The sequence below is a fragment of the Mustela putorius genome, unplaced genomic scaffold (genome assembly GCF_011764305.1).
Source record: "Mustela putorius furo isolate JIRA1106 unplaced genomic scaffold, ASM1176430v1.1 tig00003972_pilon_pilon_pilon, whole genome shotgun sequence".
In the NCBI taxonomy this organism is placed as follows: Eukaryota; Metazoa; Chordata; class Mammalia; order Carnivora; family Mustelidae; genus Mustela; species Mustela putorius.
The window spans coordinates 25,940,324-25,960,609 of record NW_025422115.1 but is presented as its reverse complement, the minus strand read 5'-3'; the positions used below and the strand labels follow the sequence as shown (position 1 = coordinate 25,960,609).

At 66.4% G+C, this 20,286-nt stretch overlaps 1 protein-coding gene across 1 annotated transcript; it reads left to right on the top strand.

Annotated features, from left to right (window-relative positions):
- The first annotated feature begins 4,713 nt into the window (after nt 1-4,713).
- On the top strand, nt 4,714-18,406 carry CHRNA4 (cholinergic receptor nicotinic alpha 4 subunit). Its single transcript, NM_001310197.1, is given in 6 exon segments — nt 4,714-5,065; nt 6,422-6,573; nt 9,309-9,353; nt 9,447-9,556; nt 13,762-15,130; nt 17,978-18,406. Coding segments are annotated over 6 exon segments (1,884 nt in total). The 5' UTR covers nt 4,714-4,983; the 3' UTR covers nt 18,104-18,406.
- Nucleotides 18,407-20,286: the final 1,880 nt, after the last annotated feature.

The following is a 20,286-nucleotide window of genomic DNA, read 5'->3' as shown; positions in this document are numbered from 1 at the left end:
CAGCAGGGAGGCCCGCCCCTGGAGCCCTCTGGCCCAGGAGGATTCTTGTCTCCCTGCAGTGCTCAGCATGGCCTGGGGACTGGACACAGCATTCCCTCAGGGCCTCACTGGTGTTGTGTGCTGGACCAGGGATCCTGATGGGAGAGTCAATCCCAAGGCCAGACCAGGGTCCTTCTAGTAGCCCCAGGGAAAAGGCAGCCAGGGCCAACCTGGGGCTCTGGCAGGGCAGGGTCCACTGTGCCGCTGAGGGAGGGTCTCCTAGGCAGGACTGACTGAGAGGTGTGCTTCAGGGGCAGCCGGGGGGCCGGCATGACCCCCGACTTGAGGAAGGGCGGGGCAAGGTGCCAGGCCCTGCGGAGTGAGATCCACTAAATCCTGATCTGCTCCTGATAGACGATAGGAAAATCGATGAGGTGACAGGGTTGGCTCTGAACCGTCTGCAGGTCTCGGTCCTTGCTCCTGCCTGATCATCCCTCCCCCCCAGATATCACGTGCCCAGAAGCCCAGGACCCACCCCCCACGCCCGGATCCTCTCAGTCTGAGTGTGCAGGGCCCAGGGTAGGGTGGGGAGGAAGGGCGGCACAGTAGGGCCACCCTGGGCCTGGCTTCCCTTATGTCCTTTGACAGGTAGCTAAATGCCCATGCATCTTCCACCACCTGTCCGTCCGTCCGTCCGTCCGTCCAGCCATACATTCACTCCTCCATGCCTTCCACAAGTTTCCCCACTCCTGCTAAAAGCCAGACACTATGTACACAGCCTGCAGCCTCCCTCTGAACTCACTTCGGTGGCAGCGGTGCAGGGGGAGTGCGACCCACATTCAAGGTACGCTAAGCTTTCTGGTGGTGAGACCTAGGGAGAGAAGCAAGGTCTGGCTCTGGGGTGGAGTGTGGGGGAGTGAACACCCCTGAAGTGTTCTTTTCCAGTGGAGACTGACCCCACTTCTCATGTGCCCCTTCCTCAAGGGTTTCTGGGTTTTGAAGGGCCTGTGGTTGTCGACCGCAGAAGAGACTGGACGGACATAGTGTGCGGTGTTGCTGGGTGAGCCGGGGCGTGGGCAGGTCACCATGTGGCTAATGACCGTTTGGAGGTCCCCTAGGGTCGTGGGAGTATGTGCAGAACCCCTGCATCTGGGCTGAGCCAGCGCTGCCCCCCCCCATAGGGGCTTCTGGAACCCTGCTGGGTCCTGGCGCTGAGGGACCCCCTGCCCCCACCATGGGTCCTAGGATCCAGCTGAATCTCCCACCTTTAATTCAAATCCCTGTTTATGGCACCAACTGGTTGCCATGGAAATGTCCTTGGGACAGGGTGGAGGGTGGAGAGGACCACGGGAGGGGGAGGGAGGGGGAGGGGGGAAGGAGGGAGAAGGGGGAGGGGGAGGGAGGGGGGAGGAGGAGGGATGGGGGGAGGGGAGGGAGGGGGACAGGCCGCTTCCGCGGAGATGACCTTCCACTCTGCCATCCCTATTGTTGGCGGGACACTGGCTGGGGAGGGGTCTCGGGGGGCCTGTTCCTTCCTACCCTTGGCCCCCACCAGGGATCACCCTCAGAGGACACAGGGCTCTGGTCACAAAGGCTGTGGGACTGGGGGTGGGGGTGGACTCTTCTGAAGCTGGTCTCATTTGTTTGTGAATTGGGGCTTTTCCAGTCTGGGGAGCAGCTGAGGGAGGGGTCTGGGGGCTGGAGTAAGAGTCTAATTCAGCGGCAGCTCCGGCAGCTCCGGCAGCTCCGATGATGATTTCTAGGCTCCCGCAAGAGTGCTTTCCAGCCGGGTGCGGGTGGGAGGGAGGGCCCTGCAAATGAATGAGTTAGACCGATTAATCTTGCCGCATTAGCACATCTGCAGGGAAAGCCAAATGAGGTTGGACAGATGTGTGTGAGCACGCCGGCCACGGGGCCGCGCCTGCCGGAGCCTGGCCCCAGGCATGGGGGGAGACAGGCTGCGGCCTCCGCTGGGCTCTCTGGTGGAAATTACCCATGAGAATGGCCATAGGAGCCACCACCTTGGCCGCTCGAGCCCGCCAAGGTGAAGGGCAACAGAAGGTAGAGCTGACTTCCCTGGGAGCTCTGCAGGCTCTGCTGAGAGCCAAGGGCTTCCCTTCCTGAACAAGTGTGTCACCCCCCAGCCCCCCACCCCCACCCCACGGCCATTCCAGCCCCCACTGCAGGCCAGGAGGCCAGGTCAGCTCCAAGCACTTGCTAGGGGCTGGGGGCCTGGCTGGACCCTCCTCACGAGTCCTTGGGCCTACATTCCTGCATGCTCCTTCTTCCAGGAAGCCTTCTCGGATTGGCCCAGGCCCCTGTGCACCTCCTTCTCTTCTGACCCCAGCCTGACAGTGGGGGGAGCGCCCGACTCTACCTACGGAGGCTGGAGGAGTGAGCTAAATGCTGAGCCTTGAGGGAGCCTCCTCATCCCCAGAGCTGTCCTGTTTGCCGCCGGATAACAGCAGGAGGAAAGGACGCTTCTCCAGCTAGTGGTATCTTCCTAGGTGGCCAAATGAGTGTAATGGTGAGCCCTGCTTCATAGGGTTGCTGAGATAGTTGCAAGAGGCTTCCAGAAGGACCCAGAGCATGGCCGGCCCCTGTTGCGAACAAAGGAGTATAGAACCACATGGCGACTGTCAAGCAAGGTGCGGCTTTACTTGTTTTGGGACAGCACAGAACAGGTGTTTCTTAACACCGGAGGTAAAAACAGGGGCTACAGGCTGTTTCTCCCATCCACCAGAGCCTGTCATTCTCCCTGGGCTCTTCTATGAGAGGGGAGGCCCCCGCAGGGTCTCAGCCTCCTGTGGCCTGTGTCCTGGGGGAGGAGACGGCTTTTCTTGGTCCTAGAGAGACAGGGGGTCTGCGAGGCACCTTCCTCCCTCCTTTGCAAGGAGCTAGTGATAGGCCAGGTCTGTTCGCTGGCTCCCAGGTCATCCAGCTCTCCGGTCCCTTGGGGGCCTTCTAGTGCTTCACCCAGAGCTGCTTGGGGAAGGGCCCAGTAAACACCAGAGAAATCCGGAGTCTGGCACTGCTGGGGGCGTGGGAGGGAGGACAGAGGGGTGAGGGTCCTGCCTGCGGAAACAGGACTGGGTCTGTCTGGGGGGGTCGTCGGAAGGAGAGCCATGTGCTGGTCTGGGCAGGCCAGGTTTCCCGGAGGGCAGGCTTCCCGGGGCTCCAGGAAATGGCAGACCATGGGGGTGCCACCAGGAGGCCACCTCTGTAGGGACGCAGGCCAGTCCTGGGACACGCTCTGCTCAAGGCCTGAAGCCAGGTGGGCTGGACTGGAACCCCCCTCCCTGCTGTGTGACCTTGGGCACATGACCTAACCTCTCTGTGCTAGCACCTCCTCACAGGCATGCAGGGAAGACAAGGGCCCAGTTAAAGGGGTGCTGCCGGCCCTGCCCAGACTGGCTAAGGGCCAGGGCCGAGCATTCTAAAAGCTCTGGTGGTAGGACAGCAGTGAGAGAAGCCCCTGGAGGTCTCAAAGCAGGTGTAGGAGGTGTGCAGAGCTCAACCTGGAGCCAGAGGGCAGGTGGGCGGGGGTGGGGGGGTGGGTGCAGGAGAGATGGGGAGGGGAGGGGCAGAGGGCGATGGGGGCGGGGGCAGGAGAGAAGGGGAGGGGAGGTCAGTTGGGAGGGGCTCTGGGGAGATTGGGAGGGGGGATGGGTTGAGAGAAATGGGGAGGGGTCGGGGGCCCTTGGGACTGATGCCTGTCACCCGGGAACATCCCCGGGGTCTGTCCGGGTGCCGAGCGAGGCAGGGGGCTCCAGACCCACGTTCTGCCCCTTCAAGGGCGCGCACTAGGCCGGGGAGCTCAGTGAAGTCTGCAGCGTCTTCTCCGCTGCCACCCCGGCCCGAGGTCCCCGCGTGGGGGCTCTGGAAACCCGGCGCGCCGGGAAGGCCGCGGGTGCGTTTCTGCGCAGCCCTCCCCTCACTGCAGACCGCGGTTGCGAGCACAAAGCGGCCACTCCCAGCCCTCCTCGGAGCCCCTGCTGCGGGGTCAGCGGCCACCTTGACCCACCCGGGGCAGAGCCCCTGCCAGGGCACCGAGCACGGTCGCGCCAGGCATCCCAGTTGCGGCGGACATGAGGCGTCCGCCCGCGCCGCTGGGCGCTTGGTTCTCCAGCCGCCCGGGCCGAGACCCTCCGCCGCCGCCCCTCGGGTCCCCGCGCGCCTTCCAGGCCGGAGCGGACGCCGCAGAGCCGCTGCGCCCGGGGCGGGGGCTGTAGGGTTCTCTCCCCGGGAGGGCGGCCGCGACGCCTGGGCTCCCCCCAGGACGCTTTCCGGTCCGCGGGGGACGGGCCGGTAGAGGGTGGTCTTTCCGGAACGCCTCCCGGGGAAGTCGACGAGGGGCTAGTGATTTCCCAACTGCGGAGCGGGGCGGGGCTGATGGAGTTAACCAGGCGCGTGCGGGCCGGCCCCCGGGTGCGCGGTCCCCATCCTGGCAGGCGGTGGGGCGCCAGGACTGGGGACGGGGGTGGAGGTCAGTGTGTCGCGCTCCGAAAACCAGCCCGGCGCCAGGATCCCCCAGTCGTACGCAGTGACTACGGGCCCCCACCCCTGGCTCGGGCTCGTCCCCCGCCCCGGGGAGGACGAGGGAAACTTTACCCCGGCGCCGGCCGAGCGCCCCCTCCGCGCCCCCTCCCGGCTGGTGGTCCGCCCCCGGCCCGCCCCGCCCTCCTCGCCTCGCGTCCTCGCCCGCTTTCCCCTCCTCCCCTCTCCCCCTCCTCCCCTCTCCCCCTCCTCCCCTCTCCCTCCTCCGTCTCCTCCTCGCCGGCTGGAGGCGGGCAGGGCCGGGCGGGGCCGCGCCGTGGAGCCCACAGCCCCGAGCTCCCGGCCGGGTCGCCGCCGCCGCGCCCCGCGGGAGGAGCGGCGGAACCAGGCCCAGTGGACGGAGCGGCCCGCGCGCCGCGGGGGCATGAAGTTGGGCGCGCGCGGGCCTGGGAGCGGGGGCGCGGCGGAGACGGGAGCCGCCCGCGTCTAGAGCCCGCTCGGTGCGCCATGGAGCTCGGGGGCCCCGGGGCGCCGCCGCCGCCGCTGCTGCCGCCGCTGCTGCTGCTGCTGGGGGCCGGCTTCCTACCCGGTGAGTTTCGGGGCGCTAGACGGGGTCCCCTTTCGTCCAGTTCAGGAGGATTTGGACCTCCGGAGCCAGAGGAGGGGAGGCTCCTGGCTACGGTCCCGAGCCGCGGGTGCGCGCAACGGGGCAGCCGCGGAGGCTCCCCCACCCCAGACGCAAAGGCTGTCCTGCGGTGCGGACTGAGCGGGGCAAGGAAGGAGTTAACTCGCCTTCGAATGCGGGAAAGGGGTTTGGGGAGAGGTGGGGTGGGGGCTGCTGTTTTGGGAGCTGGACCCAGAAGCTCCAACTTGGGTAGAGAGAGGCGGGGCCCACCGATCTCCGTCTTTATCCATCGGCCAAATTTCCCTGCAGACCCCCCCCCGCGCCTGCTCCAGGTTTGGGGGAGCAGAGGGGTGACTTCCGCCCTTGGCCGCGCCCCATCTACACCTTTTCTGCTCCCCCAGACTCCCTGGGACAGAAGTCTTAACCCCCTCGACCTCCCCCTCCCCCATCCCGGCGGCCGCCCGCGCTGTTCGTCGGTTGGGGAGGGAATTGCAGCCCCTCGCCTCCGGGTGGGGAGTGGGCTAACCCTTCCCGGTGCAGCCGGCCCGGAAGCATAAGGTTGGGAGGGGTCCCCGGACTCAGAGTGAAAGGTCCCTGAGAGGAGAGGTCTAAGACTGACCCCAGGGTGTTGTGAATCCTCTCTTAACGTTCGGTCCAGGACATAACAGGCGAGCGGACTGAGCTGCCTGCAGGCAGTGGGTCCCTTGTTCCCTCCCCAAGTCCCCTTATGATACAGTGAGCCCAGTGCAGGGGCAGAGGGGGACAGAGGCCCTTAGCCCACAGACTGCTCGATGGGACGGGATCAGAGCGGCCCCTCCTCAGGAAGCAGAGCCTGTGTTTGGCAGGGGGTCACCCTCTTCTCATGGAAGGCTGTCTGTCCACGGCCCCAGGGTGCTGGAGTCAGCAGGGTCTGGTGAGAACTCAGGGCGCTGGCAGCCGTGGGGAGCCAGCTCTCCATCCCCAGGACAGCCTACCCGGCTGTCCTGCTGTCCCGGAGTTCTGTGGGTTACCCTCACCTTGTGCGTTGGGGGAGGTTTCTGGAGCTCAGCGGATGTTGGAGATGAAGCCCCACCTCCGCAGCCAGCTATTACCCTTTGTTTTTGCTTGGGGTTCAGTGCCTGAGGGGTCTGGGAAGGCTTCCCTGAGAAAGCTTCAATCCAGAGGGTAGGAGAGAAACCGAGGCCAGAAGTGGGGCAGGATGTGCAAATGTCCTGAGGTGGCTGGAACTGGAGGAGACCAGGACCTGGTGGGAGGCCCGAGGGGGCAGCCTGGAGGACTGTGCCCTCCGCTCCTGAGCAGCCCACCTTCCTGTCCCCGCAGCAAGCAGCCCGGTGGAGACGCGGGCCCACGCAGAGGAACGGTTGCTGAAGACACTCTTCTCCGGCTACAACAAGTGGTCCCGGCCCGTGGCCAACATCTCGGACGTGGTTCTGGTCCACTTCGGGCTGTCCATCGCCCAGCTCATTGATGTGGTAGGTGCCCAGGGTGGGGAGGGGGAGCTCTGAGCCTTGGCCCATGGCACACAGCCTTGGAGGCTCCTGCTGGAGGGAGCGGGCCCATCCGAGGGCAGGCTGCAGAGCTGGGGGAGCCTGGAGGGGTGGGGAAGCTGCCATTGGCCCTCCCAGAGCCCAGAGGACAGGGAGGCCACCCCCGTGGGAAAACTCAGATGCCGGATTTTCACCAGGTCAGGGCTGTCTCCTTCAGGAGCAAAGAGCCGAAAATGCCTCTATGGAGTCCCAAGACCCTTGGAGACCCAGCTTTGGCCCGGCCAGGAAGGGCCTTGGGAGCTTGGTTCATGCCTGTGAGGAGGTCCCCGGCCTGCTGGGTGGGGGAGGGCCCAAGTGGTCCACACTAGGGTCCAGTCAGCCCTGGTTGCTGGGAGGGAGGTGGAATTCATCCGACTGTGGGGGGCTGTAGGTCTCCCCAAATGCCCACCTCGCTCCCCTGCCAGGATCCCAGGCTTGAGTCTGCTTTAGGAGTGGGGGAGCTGCCCGGGATGGGGCGTGGGGGCCTGGACGCCAGACGCTGCTGCACACAGCCACTGCCCATGACCCCCGGAGTTTCCACTTGTGAAATGTGCTGTCAGATCCGAGGGGAGCTTCGGGGGAGCTTTGGGAGGCGGGAGGGACATATGTGCATGGGGGCACTGGTCAGTCTCATCTGTCCTCGGTCACCTTCAGGTGTCCTGGAACTGGGCCTTGGGTTTTTCCCTCAAGCGCTCCCAGTGCTCCTGGAGGCTTGTGAGCCGTGGTGGGCGGTGGCAGCCCTGGGGGCCTGTGGGGGTCCGCGGCAGCGCACTGTCTGGCCTTCCTGGGCTTCCAGGATTGCTCACTGCCGGACATGCCCGCGCGACCCATTGGCCCAGGAGGCTGAGGCTGGGAGCACATAGGCTCTGGCGCCATGACCAGGGCCGTGCCCAAGGCCCTGGGGCCACAGCAGGAGGGAGAGAGAGGCTCCCAGGCTCGGCATTCTGCCCCGGACATGCCTGCACATGCGTGTGTGTGGATGAGCAGTCCTGCTGGTGTCCTGGGCAGGGGTCTGAGGTTGGGGGCCGCGTGTACGGGCAGAAGGAGCCGCGCGCCCCGTCTGCGCTCTGCCCTGCCCTCTCCGGGGCTCAGTGTCGGGCGGCAGGTTCCCGTGTGCGAGCTCACACAGGCAGGGGAGCCCGAGGTGTCCTGGGGCTCTCTGGGCTCTGCCCCTCAAAGCTCATTCTGAGCCTGGGAAGTGATGGAGGAGGCAGGAAAGGCTGTGGCCGGCGGGGGTGTCGTGGGCAAGCAGCATGGGGCAGGACTGGGTCGTGGAGGTCACTCTGTGTCCAGCACCAGCCGTAGGGCCAGCTCAGGTCATATTTACTCCTTGGCATCCTTTGGGGGTTGGCCTGCCCTCAGTGCCCTGGGGAGAGCAGGACCAAGGGCAGTGCCTGGTGGCGGCGAGAGGCCCGGTTCCCTCTCCTGAACTAGCCGATGGGCATCTTGTCTCCTGGGGGAGGCAGGAGGGCAGGTGCCCAGGCCTGTGCCTTTGGGGCACGAGACGCCTCCCTGACCCAGTGTTGGCCCAGGGTCCCCCTCTGTTCGAGGACCCCGTGGATGTCTTTGGCTTCAGTGGGTTTTGCCAATGGCCTGTGTGTTCCTGGTCCTGGGTGGCTGAGGGGAAAGGTTAGGCCACGTCGGGGTCAGATGCTGCCCCCAGCCCTGTCTGGCCTCCCTCCCCTCAGGGGCAGGGCCCCGCCTGTCCGGACCCCACGGGCAGCCTGCACTCTGAGGGAGCCTTCCCACCGGTGGCTCAGGGCTCCTCCCCAAACCCTGGGCAAAGCGTGCGCCGAGGCGTGCCCCCTCTCCAGACGGTGCCAGGGGGCTGGGCTGTGGCTGTGGCTCCCAGAGGCTGGTGGGATGTGTGGGTCTTCCTGTCCCCCCAGACCCCTGCGTCCCCACCTGGAATGTGGTGCCCTTCTCAAAAGGCTCCAGCATGTCCTGCCGGCTGACTGCCCAGGGGACCTGTCTGGCTTCCCAGGGGAAACGTCAGCTGGCCCGTCCTCGTGAACCAGTAGGGGAGAAAGGGATGGCGTGGGGTTGGGGATAGTGGCTGGAAAGGGCTTCCTGGGGTGCGTGGTCCAGCCTCCTCACCGGACAGGTGGCCGTACAGTGACCTTGGGAGGGACCCAGCCAGGTCTCCTGCTCCCACCTCCCCTGTTCCAGCCCCTTACCTGTCCATCTCAAGGTGCTGAGACCCTGGTCCTAAAGGGGCCGTCGGTCCCCAGCCTAGGGAGTGAGTGGGACCTTGTGCACACCTGCGCAAGCCTGCGGACAGGCTGCTGTGACCAGCCGGGAGGGTCGATGCAGGCTGGTGGGGGACCCGGGAGGAGCTTCTGCTCCAGCAGCCTGGGAGCCCTCGGACATCCCCACACCTGGCCCTGGCCACCTGCCAAGCCAGACCAGCTTTGTCCCCATGCTCCTTCGGGAGAGGTTCAGGGGCCATGTCCCCATCTAATATCCTCAGGCTGACCACCCTGGCCTTGGTTGCCTCCGGGGATGAGGTCCTCACTCCTCCCTGAGGTTACCTGCTTCCCTTGTCCATCTCAGGCCTGTCTTCGTGGGCCAGGAGACTCAGGGCCAAGAGAGAGCAAGGGAGGGACACACAGGCGCGCGCACACGTCCAAACCAAGTCTGTCCCCCGGAGGTCACAGCTGTTCTTTCCCTTTGTGTCCCAGGATGAGAAGAACCAGATGATGACAACGAACGTGTGGGTGAAGCAGGTGAGTGACGGGAGCCCGACCCCGGGGTCCTCCCCTGCGCCGCGCCCGCGCCCTCCTCGCCTCACTCGCCGCCTGTGGCTTCCTCCTCCCCAGGAATGGTATGACTACAAGCTGCGTTGGGACCCCGCGGACTACGAGAATGTCACCTCCATCCGCATTCCCTCCGAGCTCATCTGGCGGCCGGACATTGTCCTCTACAACAAGTGAGCCCCGGGAGGTCAGCGGGCAGGGGCGGCGGGCACCTGTGTCCAGGTGTGAGTGACCCGGGGGGTCCCGAGGTGAGCAGGACGCAGGGGCCTGTGTGGGCCTGTCCTCGGGAGCCAGTGCTGAAGCCTCTGGGAGGCAGAGGAGGGAACAGAGGCGGGGGTGGAGGGTCCAGGGGTAAGCAAAGCAGGGGACAGGGGCCCCGGGTACAGCGTGGGTCCCTCCCCACTTGGACCAGCCAGCCCCGTGCAGGCATCAGTCCCTCTCCCCACAGGGGCAAGGGGACCTCGGGCCTAGAGCGGCTCTCGTGTTTTCGGGATCAGCCCCTGACTGGGCAGGTGGTCCTCCCTGCCCTGGGGGCAGGAAGCCCCCAGACGCCTCACCCCATTCCTGCCCCATTCCTGCCCGCTGCCCTTGGCCCTTCCGTGCGTCTGCTCCTGGGCGCTCGGCCCCTCCCCAGCCCCGATGCCATCACAGTCCCAAGCCAGCAGCCTATGGGGCCGGACGCCGCCCGGGATCTGCTCACGGACGCCATCACTGTGCCGGAAGCCAGTGTTTGCAAGGCTTGGTGGTGGCAGAGATCAGGGTCCCAGCTGTCCTTCGCCGGGACCCTTGCTGGGGGCTCCTGAGCCCGGGGCAGCCTGACGTCCTCCTGGGTCCCCACGTCACTGCCGGGTCCCAGCTGGGATGTGGATTCCCGGTCTTAGGCTAGCGGTGCCGCAGCTCCCGCAGTGTTTACAGATGAATCGAAGGGAAGCACTTAGCTCCCTGTGGACCCCTGCCCTCCCCATGCCAGACCCCGATGGGCTCTGGTACAAAGCCCCTTCCAGGGCCCCGGGCGCTGGGCCTGACCTATAAAACGTTGCTATTTGATTAAGGACGATTGGGCTCCTCTTCCAACTTAATTGATTCCAGTAATGGCAGCGGGAAGAGCTTGACGGTGTTCGGGGATGCATTAGGTGGGGGTCGGCTCCGTGAGCAGGAACTGGTGCTGCTGCTCTGCCCGCGGGGCAGGATCCCGGCTCTCCACAGCCAGCCCCGACTGAGCGACCAGCCCGGGGTTCCCGGGGTTCCCTGGCCTTCCTGGGGTCCGCACCCGGCTCCCCGTGACCCCACCGAGCTCGTCTCCTGGGCTATTTGATTCAGAGAACGTGTTGTCTGCTTCCTGGGTCCAGGGGAGCGTTTCTGTTGTGGGGACAGCTCTGTCCTCCCTGGGCAGGATGGTTCCAGCTGAGAAGCAGCTCCGGGGGCTGCTGTGCAGACCCCCCAGGACTGCGGCCGGGGAGCCTGGGGCCACTGCCTCAAAGTCTCTTCTCTCTCCTCTTCCAGGTCCTGGGGGAGGGGGCCTCTGGCCTCTCCGTGGGGCTGTGGTCGGCATAGAGGCTCTTTCAGGAAGGGGCCACGGGGTGCCTGATGCTGGCCATGGCGGTGTGTCCTGGAGTGGTCAGCCTGGGCTACTGGGCGAGGACGGAGATGGGCAGCTTTTCTCGTAGTTTTGGGGAGCCCCTGCCTGGGAGGCCGTGTGGTCCACTTGGGGGCTTCTCCATGGTGGCGTTTGGAGCGGAGGCCTCTCCCCCACACGGATGGGGATTCAGGGGGCCCCGCTGCTCTGCTCTGCTGGGGCCACAGCGCCGACGTGGCAAGGCCAGAGCGCACTCACCATCTGACCGTCGGGTCCCAACATCCGTCCGGAGCCCCCTGGCTTCCTGGAGGGGGGACATGGGGCAGGATATGGGGCGGTGCTTCCTCTCCCCTACATGGGGCCCTGCCCTTCACAGCCGGGGGGCCCGAGGCTGGGTTAGGGACTCCGCTCAGCTGCCTTCTGAGAGTCTCTGCCTCCTCGAGACCTGGGCTGTGGAAGTGAGAGTCTGCCTACGGGGACCGCGTCTGCCCGCAGGTCCAGACCCTGTGTCCCAAGGGGGCCTCCTGGGAGCCAGATCTGCGCCGGGCAAGGACACAGCAGACCCCAGGCGGGGGCACAGGGTGCAGTTGTGCCCAGCTATGGGGGGCCATGGTCTGTGCACCAGGACAACACTTGGACCCTGTTTGTGAGCATCAAAACCCGGAGGTCTGGCGCACACTCCTGGGCCCTGGGGCTGTTTTCCGTGAACTTCTGGAACATTCCCTGCACTTCCTGGGGGGTCAGGACCGCCCGGGCTCCTGCCGCTGACCAGAGCCTCAAACCTGCCTGCAGAGTGCTTCTTTTTTTTTTTTTTTTTAATTTTTTATTTATTTGTCAGAGAGAGAGAGTGAGTGAGAGCGAGCACAGGCAGACAGAGTGGAAGGAAGAGTCAGAGGGAGAAGCAGGCTCCCTGCGGAGCAAGGAGCCCGATGTGGGACTCGATCCCAGGACGCTGGGATCATGACCTGAGCCGAAGGCAGCTGCCCAACCAACTGAGCCACCCAGGCGTCCCTGCAGAGTGCTTCTGAGCTGTGTTTGCATGTGTGCTCCGTGCCTCCGAGGATGGGGCTCTGGGTTGTAGGTCGAGGTTGCTGAGGGAGGACAGCCCGGGCCACCCCGCCCCGGAGAAAGCCGCGGCCCCCGCTGGAGTCTAGGCCTTGGGTCCCACGTGCAGACCCCCACCACTCTCCTGGCAGATGTGTTTGTGGGTCTCCACCTGCTGCTGACCTTAGACATCGGCCCAGAAGGGTGCCTAGAGATCGTAGGACCGGACTGGCACCACCCGAGACCGTTGGGGGCCTCGGAGCTGGATGTCTGGGGGCTTTAGGCCCGGGTGGGTGTGGGCAGGCACAAAGGCCACGCTCTGAGCCCGGGGCGGGGCACCTGACTCAGCCCAGGGCCGGCGGCTTCTCTTACTCAGCTGCTGTGTCAGCTCGTTGTGCGGTGACCCTGTCCGCAGGGTCATGGTAGCATGGGGCCCATGGGTGCTGTCCCTGGGGCTCCGTGCGGCCGTGGGGAGGATGGGGCCAGCCACGGCCACCATCTGTCCATATAGTGGACAGCCCAGCCCGGGGGGAGACTGAGGCCCGGAGAGCAGTATGCACGCAGCTCAGGTTGCACCTGCTGGGGACCCGGGCCGGCATCCAGGGTCTTCCATCGGCATCCAGAGCACGGCCGACGCCAGGAGCCGCTGAGGGCTCAGGGTGGGGGCTGCTAGCCAGTGTCCCCGGGCTCCCACGGGCACGCTGCCTCACTCCACAGGGCACCAACGTGGCGCACCCCATGCACGTGCATCCTTGTGGAGACACCAGGGCGGATGTCGCTGTCTGGGAGTCCGGGGCCAGAGCCTGGACTTCGAGGCCAGTGGGTCTTCATTCCTTCACCCGCCCGGCCATGGACAGGTGCCAACACTCTTGAGGCTGAGGGCAAGGCCGGAGGACGGATGGCCAGGGGTGGGCCCTGTCCCCTCCTGCTCCGGCGGCCTGGGGTCCTCACCTGGGCAGGAAGGGGGATCCGTGCCTGTGAGTCGGGGTAACGGAGAGAAAGCAGTGACATGCTCTGTGGTATCGGCACACCCCTTCTTGGCAGGAGACAGTGGCTGGGCAGGCCCTCACCCCAAGTTTGGCCTGTCCCCCAGGGTCACCTTCAGGGGACTCAGCTTGGTCCCAGGAGGCCTTGCAGAATTCCGTGGTGTGGTGCCTGGCAGCCAGTGTCGCACCGTGCCCTTGTCCTTAGGGGAAGGACGGCCAGGTGCGCAGTGATGGGCCCAGCGGGGCTGCTTGGCCCTCAGTCCGCCTGTGTGCGGATCCGTGCGGGGTATGAGCGGGAGCTGGGACCATCCATCCCCTCCGCCCTCTGCTGTGGGCCCAGGGGCGGGAGAGCGTGGACCTCTGTTCTTCAGGGTCAGGCCCCACTTGCCTTCACACCACAGACCAGAGCTCTCTGGCCTGGGGCCCCTGCAGCAACATGATCCCCTCCAGGCGGCCCGCTCACTCGCAGCACGGACGGCGCACAGCCGCAGGACCGAGCCGGACCTGGTGCCCCTCCCCCGGTGTGGGCAGGTGCGGGCCCCGGGTGATGGCCATCGTCACCAGGAAGTGTGCGTGTCAGGCCCGGCGTGGGCCGCTTGGAGGTCCTCCCAGCCGCGCGTCCCCCAGGGTAGGCACCCTGAGCTAAGGCAGATGAGTGACGCGCCCGGTGCCCGGCTGGGCCGCCCGCCCCTCTCTGCTCACCCGTGAGGCCAGATGCACCGGAGGGCCGCCGCGGTTCTGGTGGGTCTCACGCCCCTCTCTCCCCGCACAGTGCGGACGGGGACTTCGCGATCACCCACCTGACCAAGGCCCACCTCTTCCACGACGGGCGGGTCCAGTGGACGCCCCCCGCCATCTACAAGAGCTCGTGCAGCATCGACGTCACCTTCTTCCCGTTCGACCAGCAGAACTGCACCATGAAGTTCGGCTCCTGGACGTACGACAAGGCCAAGATCGACCTGGTGAGCATGCAGAGCCACGTGGACCAGCTGGGCCTGTGGGAGAGCGGCGAGTGGGTCATCGTGGACGCGGCGGGCACCTACAACACGCGCAAGTACGAGTGCTGCGCGGAGGTGTACCCCGACATCACCTACGCCTTCGTCATCCGCCGCCTGCCGCTCTTCTACACCATCAACCTCATCGTGCCCTGCCTGCTCATCTCCTGCCTCACCGTGCTCGTCTTCTACCTGCCGTCCGACTGCGGCGAGAAGGTCACGCTCTGCATCTCCGTGCTGCTCTCGCTCACCGTCTTCCTGCTGCTCATCACCGAGATCATCCCGTCCACCTCGCTGGTCATCCCGCTCATCGGCGAGTACCTGCTGTTCACGATGGTCTTCGTCACGCTGTCCATCGTCATCACCGTCTTCGTGCTCAACGTGCACCACCGCTCCCCGCGCACGCACACCATGCCCGCCTGGGTGCGCCGGGTCTTCCTGGACGTGGTGCCGCGCCTGCTGCTCATGAAGCGGCCCTCCGTGGTCAAGGACAACTGCAGGCGGCTCATCGAGTCCATGCACAAGGTGGCCAGCGCCCCCGGCTTCTGGCCCGAGCCCGAGGGGGAGCCTGGCGTCGTGAGCGGAGAGCGGAGCCGGGGCCCCTCGCGCTCCGCGTCCTTCCGCGGCCCCCGGGACGAGCCGGCCGAGCCCCAGCCGGCCTGCGCATCGCCCTCAGACCGGGTCCCTGCGCCGCAGCCCTCGGAGGGTGACCCCGGGAGCCCCTGTCCCTTGCCCGACTCCTGCCGCCCACCCCCCAGCACCCGGGCCCCGGGGCTCACCGAAGCCCGGTCCCTGAGCTTCCAGCACGTGTCTAGCGCGGCTGAAAGAGTGGAGGGCGGCGTTCGGTGCCGGTCTTGGAGCATCCAGGGCTGTGCTCCCCAAGACGAGGCTGCCTCCGTGGCCGGGGGCCCCGTGACCAGCTCCCCTGCCTTCCCGAAGGCCAGTGCCGCCGAGCTCCTGCCCCCAGACCAGCCCTCTCCATGCAGGTGCAGGTGCAGGAAGGAGCCGTCCCCAAATGCCGTGCGCAAAGCCTGTGGCACCCGAGTGCCGGCCCGGCACCTGCCCCTGTCTCCGGCCCTGGCGCGGGCGGTGGAGGGTGTCCAGTACATTGCTGACCATCTGAAAGCTGAGGACACGGACTTCTCGGTGAGTTTCTGCCCGCGGCTGGGCACGCTCTGATCGCTCCCCTTCTTCCCTCCCCGGAGGACGGGGTGGCTGGTGAAAAATCCAGAATCCAGGCCCCGGACCTGGGCCGCTGAGCTCTGCAGGGCACGCAGCCCCGTCCCTCCCCTGCGCTCTCTGCCGGAGCGCCTGGTTCTGGCAGGTGGCCGGAGTGGCGAGTGAGAGCGTACCGCAGGGGTGTCCTCTGTGTCGTCCGGGCGGCGGGAGCCCATAGGCGGCAGGGGGGCCTTGCCCGGGGAAGTCTGGGCCCTGCTGCTGGCCCCGGGGAAGGCCCAGGACTGGGGCCAGGAGTGGGCCTCTGGCGGGGGGCCTGGGGGGCACTGGGCCCCGGTGCACGAGTGGAAGGGTAGTAAGAGGGACTGAAAGGCCTGATGGGGAGGGCAGGGTTGGGGTTTGGGGCGCAGCCCACATCTGTCAGGCAGGGAGAAGGAACAGGGAGTGGTGGGTGTCTGGGCAGTAATGCTTGCCCAGCCTCAGGGACCTGGGGACCCGGGAGCCGGTCCTCCTGTGGGGCTTCTGGGCCACCAGCAGGGATCAAAGGAGCCCGGACAGGGTCCCCAGTCTCCCGGCTGAGTGCTGAGACAGGAGCTCCTGCTCTTCCCGGGTCCTGGAGGAAAGGTCACCGGGCAGTGGGCAGTGGGCAGGGGACTGCCTGCCACTAAGGGAATGTCTTCCTTCCTTCTGCTGATGTCTGCCTGCCGGTCACAGGGTTGCGGTGGGGATGGGGGCCCCGAGGGCCAGGATTCCCAGCACAGACTGGCAGACACTCAGGTCCCCATGGAGCCAGGAGAGAGAGAGGGGTGTCTACCAGGGTCCAGGCTGACGGGGGACCCTCAGGTCAGAGCACGGGTAGAAGTGGGGGTGGGGACTGTCCTCAGTCTGTGGGGCCGTCCCTTGCCGGCAGCCTGGGCCTGGCAGCTGTCCTGCAGCATCGCCCTTGCCCTTGCCCGCTGTGTCCTGCCTGGTGATGCCCGCTGCTGCTGCTGCTGTGGGCGTGGGTCCTCCCTGTCTCTCCTGCCTGCACCCTGGGTCATGGCCCCTGATTACGGGGGGGACACGTGTGGCCCCAGGACCACTGGGTTTGTGGCTGAGCGAGCCCTGGACGGGACGGGGGCCCTGGGCCCGTGCAACACACCCCTGAGAGGACCTCCTGTAGAATCCAGGCTGGGAAGCCATTCGGGAGGTTTCCGGAAGCTTCTGCCTGGGAGACCCTGCTCCTGGGACCCCATTTAGCCGCAGCAGACGGGTCCCTGACTCGACGTGTAGGTCTGAGCCCCGCTGAGGAGGGACAGACGCCCTTGGGAGTGTGCAGAGTCCTGACGGGCTCTGGCGGCCGTGCGCACCTGCCCGGCGGGGGCCCAGCCCCACGCTTGTCTGCGTGGCGTGATGGAGCACCACGACCTGGTTCTGGCTTCGGAGTGACGCCAGGCTCTGGGGGGCCCAGCTGCCTTGACGCGGGTGGACCTTGGATGCTCTGCGCGGCTTTGTCCGCGAGGCCTTTCATCCAGGATGGGGGACGCGCCCGGGGGATCAAAGACAAAGCAGGGAAAGAGGCCGCGGGCCGCTGCTCAGCCTTCCTGGAACGGAGGGTCCTGGAGGGACTTTTTATTTATAAGTGACCTTGCTTGCTCCCCGTTTTCAGTTTGGTTTAGAACCGTTGGAAAGCATCAGGGTGCCTGTGAGTTCTTGGGAAATCAGAGCAGAGAAGGACAGCAGGACAGCGGACAGCCCTCTGTACCCTTGACACACCCCCCGGGCGCGCTGGGCTTGCCCCCGCCTCGGCTGTCCTGCCTCGGTGCCCCGCTGGCTGGAACCTGCGGGCCACACCCTTTCCTGTCCCTCAGACATGGACGGGCTGCCCATCCAGGACGAGCTTGTGGCCACAGCCTCCACGCCGAGCCCGTGCCCTGGGGGAGCAGAGGAGGGGGTCGGGAGATAGGACGGCAGTGCGGCCGGCCTGGGCTGGGAGCTGGGATGTGTTACTGAGGCTGTCCCCTGCCCTGTCCCGCAGGGTCCCCATCTGCATGTGGACAGACCCAATGCCTCTCTTTAGGCGGGTGACCCCAGGGGACACGGGCCCCGCCCACCCTCTGGCCTTGGGGGTGCAGGCCCCCTCCTCCAGCCGGGACCTCTCTGCAGCCCTGCTGAGGGCCCTGTGCCCCTGGCAGCTCTGCCACTTGGAGTCGGCCGCTGCGCCCGGGTCTGTGGCTGCCTCGAGGGGCTTCAGGGACAGAGCTAAGAGACCCCGATGACCCAGGACAGCAGCTGGCCTGTGAGATCTGGCCCTGGGGCAGGGGGGGCAGGAGCAGGAGCAGACGGGTCTCAGCCGTCGCTGCCTGGGTGCCATCCGCTGTGACGTCCCCTCCAGGATGGTCCTGGCCCTGAATAGCCGAGGGGTGGCCGCCCCGTCTGGGCCCTCGGTCCTCACCTGCTCGTGCAGGTGAGGTGTGCTTGGAGGCCCGCGTCCCCCAGCTTCGTGAGGCGAGAGCGGGCGTCCCTGGGAAGCAGCCCAGACCCCGTGTCCCCACAGGCCCTCTCTGTTTCCCCCTCCCTGGCGCCGGGGGTCCTTGCAAGCCTCTCGCGGTGGCTTTGCTGCCCTCCCACTCTTAGAGGGGGTTGTCCCTGGGGCAGAGGCCACGTGTCTGAGCCCCTCCTGCCGGGCACCTTGGGGCAAGTGGTCACCTCGCACGGCGGCCTTGGTGTCAGGGGGGCCGAAGAACCTGCCCCAGGAAGCTTCATGTTCTGGAAGGTGTTCGTGGCCCGGGGCGCGAGGGCAGTGGGCCGGGCGTGAGCGCGCGTCTGTGTTTGCAGGTCAAGGAGGACTGGAAGTACGTGGCCATGGTCATCGACCGCATCTTCCTCTGGGTGTTCGTCATCGTCTGCTTGCTGGGCACCGCGGGCCTCTTCCTGCCACCGTGGCTGGCCGGCATGATCTAGCAGGGAGGGCCCTGCCACCTGCGGGATGCCGGCGGCACCCCCGGGCCTCTCGCCCGGGCCTGTGCCCGGCCGTCCGAGGGACTCCTGCATTCTCCTGCCATTTGCCAAATCGTCCCCCTGTTTTCCGTCGACTGCAAGATGGCCTGGGGAAGGGCCGCCGCCTCTGGGGGAGCTGGTGCCGGCAGGGTCGTGCTGAGACGTGCAGGGGGGCGGCCAGGCCAGAAAGGACAGCGGGTAAACGCCTGTTCTCGTCTGGAGGCCGGGGTCACCGCCCGCGTCTTATTAAAGTTTATCTGGAGCATGGTGACACGCGGGCTTCCTGCCGGGACGCGTGTCTGGCCACTCAGGAGGAGGCTGGTGGTCTCACCCGTCCCAGGGCCATGACCTCCGGCCCCGCCCAGCCCCGCATGCCCCTCGTCCCTGTGGGATCGTGGAAGCAGCCTCCGGCCGGCTGCAAACCCTCAACGCTCACTAGCCGGGGGGGGGGGGGGGCCCAAGCGGGAATTGCCTTGTTTCGTTTTCTTCCGGGTAAGTTCACGTTGGAGCAGGCTTGTGCCCAGCCTCTTGATGATTGTGTTGGACTGGGCCTGCTTGTGGCGGGGTCCACAGACGCGCCCCATGGTGAGGGCACCCTTGGCCCCAGGGAGTCTGGATGTCTGTCTTGCTGAGGTCCTGGGATGTCCTGAGTCCCAGCAGGCACTGGGCTCTGACCCTTGTCCAGGTTCTCCCCGACCTCCCGTGGGACCCCCTCTGGTCACAGCCCCTTGGGACACCCTGTCTAATGCACAGACGTGGTCGACCTGTGAGGGGTGGCTACGGGCAGCTCAGCCAGGCTGGCCCCGGGGCCCCCTGGAGTGTGGTCCCTGCGGCTGGCGTGGGGGTGGGGGACCAGCAGAGCCGAGGAGGCCCAGGAGCCCCGCCTGGGGGACCTGGTGTCATCCTCTGCGAGGCGGCCCTCACAGTGTCCCCGTGCTCCTGCGGCGGCTGGGGGTGGGCACGTGCAGCCTCCAGGTTCTCCCTGAATCGTCAGAGCCCCTGGGCCGCAAGCGCCAGGGAAGGGGTGAGGGCGGTGTTCAGAGCATGAGGCCCAGGACGCTAAGGAGCCTGTGCCCCTACCGACGGTCAAAATCCCACCTCCCCAGAGCCCTTAATTCAGGGGTGCCACGGGGCAGGTAGGAGCTGCCCGGGTCAGGAGAGGGGAGCACAGAGTGACCTGACGCCTGGCCCGATCGCTGGTCCCCGTCTTCAGCAACGCTGCGGTGGACGAGAGTCAGGGCAGTAGGGAGCCCTTCCCCTCCCCTGAGCCCCCGTCTGTGACACAGGACCCCGACCGGGGCCTGGCCGGTCCCCGTGCTCAGGACTGGGATGCAGAGACCCAGGGTCTAAGTCCAGGCTTTTGGGGCCCCATTGGGCCTGCTGTGACCTGCAGCTGCTTCCTGGGGCAGTCGTCCCTGCGTGGTGGGCAGGACACAGATTCCAATATGAGCGCCCAGTCTTTATGTAAGCTGGTCCAGCCGTGCCGTGGCTGCGGGGAGGCCCCTGGTGCTGGCCCAGCGTGGATGCTCTTTTCTGGGTCGGGAGAGAACACCAAGCGGCCGGCGCCAAGACTCTCCCCAGTCCCATTCTTGGCTTTGGTTATTGTGCTTTAAGACAGAGAACAGCGCGTCAGAAGATCCACGCGGGATCACTCAGTGCCGCGCTCCCCTCACGCCAGGCGAGCCACAGTCATGGTCTCGGATTTGCCTCCAGGACTCTGTTCCCACCGAGGCAACACTTCCCCGTGACCAGGTCAGCGAGGCTGACGACACAAGATACCGAGGACCCAGGACCCCGGTGCACACACGGACGCCACGGTTCCCAGGGAGCCCGCCCGGCCTGTTCTGGTGGTCGGGGTGTGGGGGGAGCCCGATGGGGCGGGTCCCTCTCGTCCCCCGCCCTGCCAGGGTGGCATCGCCAAGACCCATCATGGTCTTCTGTCTGCCCGTGAACTGGCAGCGGTCGCCGCCGAGGGGCGTTCTCCGTCTACGCGAACGGAAGCGTGGGGGCTTCTGGGTCCCTTGCCCACGACCTTCGCTCCCAGTCCCGGGGTCTGGCTCAGTGGCCATGAGGGCCGCCTGGTCTTTGTGCGGGACACGCTCTCGTTTCCTGTCGTGTTAACCTGGTTTCTGTGGTCGGTATCTTGG